At 33.4% G+C, this 6242-nt stretch overlaps 1 protein-coding gene across 1 annotated transcript in view; it reads left to right on the plus strand.

The window, feature by feature from the left end:
- Positions 1 to 5813, plus strand: part of LOC132092224 (clusterin-like) — a 6571-nt gene extending 758 nt beyond the window's left edge. The window contains exons 2-9 of the mRNA XM_059498369.1: positions 1294 to 1422; positions 1514 to 1662; positions 2511 to 2681; positions 2766 to 3171; positions 4706 to 4846; positions 4982 to 5208; positions 5291 to 5466; positions 5549 to 5813. Of these exons, the coding sequence (XP_059354352.1) occupies positions 1335 to 1422; positions 1514 to 1662; positions 2511 to 2681; positions 2766 to 3171; positions 4706 to 4846; positions 4982 to 5208; positions 5291 to 5466; positions 5549 to 5561 (1371 nt within the window). The 5' untranslated portion in view covers positions 1294 to 1334 and the 3' untranslated portion in view covers positions 5562 to 5813. The remainder of the gene's footprint in view (positions 1 to 1293; positions 1423 to 1513; positions 1663 to 2510; positions 2682 to 2765; positions 3172 to 4705; positions 4847 to 4981; positions 5209 to 5290; positions 5467 to 5548) is intronic.
- Positions 5814 to 6242: the final 429 nt, after the last annotated feature.

Here is a 6242-nt window from a genome sequence, read left to right on the forward strand (position 1 = left end):
CATTCCAAAACAAATAGAACAAGATTAGGCACAAGGACAATATTAATTCAAATGAAAGCAAGACGAAGATAAAATGGTATGCTTGCAAGAAACAACATTTTTGAGGAACTTCAAGGTTAGGTTATGGAGAAAACAAAAACCTGCAAGTTGAACACCATATTTTACATCACAAAAAACTTTCCTTGTGACTCAGTATTTCTGTCTGTTCATTGGCTCTTCCAACATTTGTGCATTTTTTCTTATGTAACTAGGCTTCTGGCTTTAATTTGGCAGAGCTGGGGTTTCTATGTACACGTACAAAGGCTAAAAAGGGGAAACTTGTCCCCATGACTGACTCGAAGCTTTTATGATGTTTACTTAGACTCTGGTGTGAATTATCAGCAGCTGTTGAGGACCACTGGTTTGTCTTTAGAAATAAAAAAAACATGATTAAAAGTGCAGTGTTATTAAAAAAAGGGTAATCGACTTGGTCTCACACACATTTCTGCAAATTCACAAAACTGGGATTACGTTTTGTCAGAACAAGCTTTAGTGAAGGGGATTTGCTCTCAAATCCATGTAATCAGTGAAGGGAACATGAATGTTCGCAAGTTTTCAACCCTATTAATGATTTTGTTCTTCAAAGCCTTTTGGTTGGATACTAGTTAAAGGGATAGTTAACCTAAAAGTGAACCATCGTTTACTCGTCCTCTTTGTGTCCCAAACCTGTATGCCATTTTTTTTTTGCACGACACAAAAGAAGATATTTTTACCTTGACTAACACTGAAGCCCATTGACTTTAATGTATGGAGGAAAAAATTAAACAACTTTAAAAATATATATATCTTCTGTTGTGTTCTACAAATAGAGAAAAGCATTCAGGTTTGAAATGAGATTAGGTTGAGTAAATAATACGTTTTTTTTAGTAAACTATTCTTTGAACGTTGTAGCTGAACCATCTTAAGACACACCACATTTTTGGCTATGATGTTACATAGCCGATACAGAATACGAAATGGTTACAGGATGGTACAAAATGGCACCATAAATCTGTTTGGCCCTCTGTTCAAGGTCGCAGAAAGACAAATGCCACTATTTATATCAGGCCTACTATATAAATAGACATGCTGATACAATGGATTCATTGCCCACATTGTCTGTCTAAGCAAGTCTCACAAAAACCGCAGTATTAAATGTGTGGGTTTTGCAGTTGTTCATGTGCATCATAAACTTGCTAAGTCACTTTCATCACAGCTTAATTAAAAAACGTTTCACTATTAACTGACCCACTTTTTCCTGACTTATGTTCATAGTGTTACTACTTCTGAAACCAGGACACCATCAGCCACCAAAGATGAAGGTCTCATGGTCTCTGCTGGGACTTTCTCTTCTCTACCTCTCTGTGGAGTGTCTCTTACCCCCAACTAAAGAGGATCTCAACCGTAAGTGCATTTATTTATTTATTTATTTTTATGTTAAGACATGTTGTGCTCAATTAAGAACAGGAATGTAACCATTATTACTTTTTGCCAGAGATCTCACTGCTTGGTGAAAAGTACCTGGATAAACAGATTGAAAATGCCATCACTGGGGTGAAAGAGATGAAGACTGTGATGGAGCGAACAGAAGAGGATCACAAGAGGTTCCGGTCTGAACTAGAGAAAACAAAGCAACAAAAAGAGGTGAGATAGATGGTTGAATACTGGTTAAAGGGATAGTTAACCTAAAAGGGAACCATCGTTTACTCGTCCTCATTGTGTAGCAGATAACATTTAAGTAATTTATTATCAATTAAGAAAAGTAGTATATTTAAAAATTAAATATTAGACCTATACCAATTAAACCTGAGAATAATTATGTATATCAATTACATAATCTACATATTTTAATACAATAAACATATCAAGTTAAGTAAATTAACATTAAGTAATTTATCATGAATTAACAGTAATTTATTTATAATTTACTGTAACTTTAACCAAGACCTATAAAAAGTGAATAATTATGTAGATCAATTATATAATCTACATATATTCATAAATTTTTATAAATATAAATTAATATACATTTTTATAATAAATTCAGTTTAAGTTGTATAACTTGAGAACATTAAGCAGTTTATTATGTATTAACAATAAACAACAGTATATTCATAAATTAATATGAAACTAGATCAAAAGAATTATGACAAATTACATAACCCCCGCATATTAATTCATTTTTAACATTTCAAGTTGTATAAATTAACATTAGGGTAATGTAATTTGAATTTCTGAATGTAAATGAGTTTTAACTTAATATATTTCAACATTAATTCATAAATGCTGAGAAAAAGTTTTCGTTGTTACTTCATGACACCCATTGCATTAACTAATGTTAACAAATTGAACTTTATTTTAAAGTGTACCTGCAATCAAATAAAATTACCTTCATACATTTTTAAGTTTGACTTAAGTGTCTAAATATTTTCTGAGGGCCCTGCAGTTAATTGATCTTTTTTTTTTTTTTTTTTTACTGTTCCATCAATAAGAATGCTCTGATGGAGGCTCAGGAGATGGAGGAGAAGCTGAGTGAGCAACAGAGCATGTGTAATGAAACCATGCAGGCTCTGTGGGAGGAGTGCAAGCCCTGCTTGAGGAAAACTTGTGTTAAGTATTACTCACGCACCTGCAGCAGTGGAGCCGGCTTGGTGGGACGACAGGTGATACATCTGTGCAAACATCCCTGCAGTTATCCTGACTTCATTCTGCCGTTTGCAACCATCCCTCTCTTTGTCTGTTTTTAGCTGGAGGAGGTTTTGAACAGGACCTCTCCCATCTCCATTTGGATAAATGGGCAGAACATGGAGACCCTTTTGGACGAGGACCAGCAGCAGACCAGACGCTTCCAGGACCTGGAGGAGCGGTATACAGAGGTTGCAGATGGAGTGGACAACATCTTCATGGACAGCATGAAGGTGTTTGACCACATGCGTTCCTTCCACCAGCCCAGCTTCTTCCCCAGTTCCTTCCGTATGCCCAGCATGTTCGATAGTCATTCCAGCCGTGCTGCTCGTGTCTACAGGTCCCCTTTGCACAACCCAGAGTTCCACAGCTTTCACAGCATGTTCCAACCCATGATGGAAATGGCCAGAAACATGTTCAACTCATTCGGGCCCTACATGGGAAGTGATGTGGATTTCCCTTCAGAAGGTAAATTTCAGGGTTTACAAGCCTGTATGTAACCACATGTACAAAGTTAAAAGTGTTATTAATATTCATCACACGTAAAGGCACAGTCCACCCAAAAATGCCATAATGTCACTCCAAATCTGTATGACATTCTTTCTTCTGTTGATCATAAAAGAAGATATTTTGAAGAATGTTAAAACAGTTTAGGTTCCCATTGACTTCCACTGATTTTTCCCCAATAGAAGTCAATGGGGAAACTAAACATTTTAGTTACCAACATTCCTCAAAATATTTTCTTAGGAAACAAAATGCAAGAAAGACAATACTGTTATAATTCACTCGCCCCCATGTGGTTTCAAACCTTTTTTTTTCATGATAAAATTGTATATATATATATATATATATATATATATATATATATATATATATATATAGTGTACATATATATAGTGTAAATATTATTACAACTTAAAATAACAGTTTTCTATTTGAATATACTTTTAAAAAAATAATTTATTCCTGTGATGTAAAGCTGAATTTTCAGCATCATTACTCCAGCCTTCAGTGTCACATGTAACATCCAGTCTATCACATGATCATTTAGAAATCATTCTAATATTCTGATTTATTATGAGTGTTGGAAACAGTTCTGCTGTCTAATATATTTAATGAATAAAAGGTTCAAAAGAACTGCATTTATTCAAAATAAAAATAAAAAAATCTAATAATATTAGTCTAATAATATATTTTCTTTACTATCACTTTTTATCAATTTAACACATCCTTGCTGAATAAAAGTATTGATTTTATTTAAAAAGAAGAAAGAAAAAAAATTACTGACCCCAAATTACTGACCAGTAGTTTATATTGTTATTACAAAATATTTATATTTTAAAAACATAGCTTCTTTTTTTTTTTTTACTTTTTATTCATCAAAGTATCCTAAAAAAGTATCACATGTTCTGAAAAAATATTAAGCAGCAGAACTGTTTCCAACTTTGATAATGAATCATCATATTAGAATGATTTCTAAAGGATCATGTGATAACGATCCTAAAAATTCAGCTTTGCATCACAGAAATAAATTATAATTATAAGTATAATACATTTAAAAACAATTATTTTAAGTTGTAATAATATATCACAATATTACATTTTTTTCTGTATTTTTGATCAAATAAATGCAGGCTTGATGAGAAGAAGAAACTTCTTTCAAAAACATTAAAAATAGTAATGTTTCCAAACTTTTGGTCTGTACTGTATATATATATATATATATATATATATATATATATATATATATATATATATATATATATATATATATAAATGATTTATAAAATTTATATTAATAATTTAAAAAACAAACTATTTTATATAATTATTGTGTAAGAAAAGAAATATATATAATTTTTTCACAACACACATATGTATTTTTTCTTTACTATGGCAATATGACATAATACACAATAGAGATATAAAATAGTAGTTTGTTTTTTTACTTGAATACTGCTTATACCCCAGATGCCTTTAATCTGTAAACCTGTATTCATAGATGGCAGAGTAAACGAGGACGTTATTATAACTAAACCATTTGGAAATGATAAGATGACCTGCAGGGAGATTCGTCGCAATTCTGCCGGCTGCATTAAACTGAAGGATGAGTGTGAGAAATGTAAAGAGATCCAGCATATTGGTAAGAGCAATATTAAAATACGTGTCTCAATTTTATGTTATATTATCCAGCTTCAAATAATGTGGTCCCAGTTTGGGAATTTTTCAATGAGAATTTCATGTGATATAACGATTAGAGCTTTGTTTTCTTCATCAGACTGCTCTGGAAAGAGGCCCCTGGAGGGCCCCCTGAAGGAGGAGCTGGAAAGGGCTCTTGCAAGGGCTGAGAGATTCACCCAGGAGTACAACAGCCTGCTAAAACGATTTGAAGAAGAGATGTTCAACACCTCGAGTGTGCTGGACCTGTTCAACAAGCAATTCGGTTGGGTGTCCTCTCTAGCTAACCACACCAAAAATGAAGAAGGCTTCTTTAAAATACAGGCAGTAGGTGTTAAATATGTGATTCAGCACAACTGTAACTCCTTTCACTATGTAGAGCACTCATTTGGCAACATTTTATGTGCAGGCGATGTCAAAGGGTTCAGATAATGCAGAGACCCCAGGTGACACTAAAGTGTCCGTTAAACTGTTTGACGGTCCAGACATGAGCTTCACAGTCCCGGGAGACATTCCATGGAGCGACCCCAAATTCTCAGAGGTGGTGGCGCAGGAGGCTTTGGATCGTTACAAACAGAACACTGTGTGAGTCTTAACAGCAACCTTTTCCATTTTCTTATTAATGTGATTAAAAATGTATCCAATATATTCATGTTTTCCTCTCCAGGGTCACAAACTAAATATTTTGGAGGGCCGACACTTCTGGTGAAGAAAATATATTCTCCGAGAAAACTGAAAAGCACTTGAGAAGATCCTTATGAATTAGAATTACAGTACTGAGAGATGTTGTACTTGTGTGTTGCCTAGAATTATTCCTGCTGTTTCATCCTGCTTAACATTCAGAGACCCTACAGAGATTATACAGAATTAGAGCTTATAATGCATTATAATCAACTTTAAATTGTCAAATACCAATAAAACACACAATTCCACATTTTTCTCATCTCTTAATAAAGCTAAAAGGTAGAGCAAGACAATTTTACACTGCAGAGTTCCAGACATATTTTAATAAATGTAAAAGGTCACCTTCTATAACCTTTACTCACTTTCCCTCCACTGGTGGAACTTCCAATCTCCATCCAAACAGCAGAAACCTTTAAAATAAGACTGAAGACACATCTCTTCTGAGAGCATGTAGGGTAATTCATAGCCTTATTATTAATTGCACTAAAATAAACTAGTTCTGCACTGTTCTGCATTCACTTCTGCTCTAATGATATTAAGTTGTGCTATTATTTTGCCCTTGAATTAATAGCTTCTGCCTGAATTAGATAAATGAATAATTCATTTCAATATCTAATTAAAAAAATATTTTATCAATATCAGATGAGCAAGACAGCTACTCTTTATCTTAAAGTGTT

The sequence above is a fragment of the Carassius carassius genome, chromosome 18 (assembly GCF_963082965.1).
Source record: "Carassius carassius chromosome 18, fCarCar2.1, whole genome shotgun sequence".
Lineage (NCBI taxonomy): Eukaryota > Metazoa > Chordata > Actinopteri > Cypriniformes > Cyprinidae > Carassius > Carassius carassius.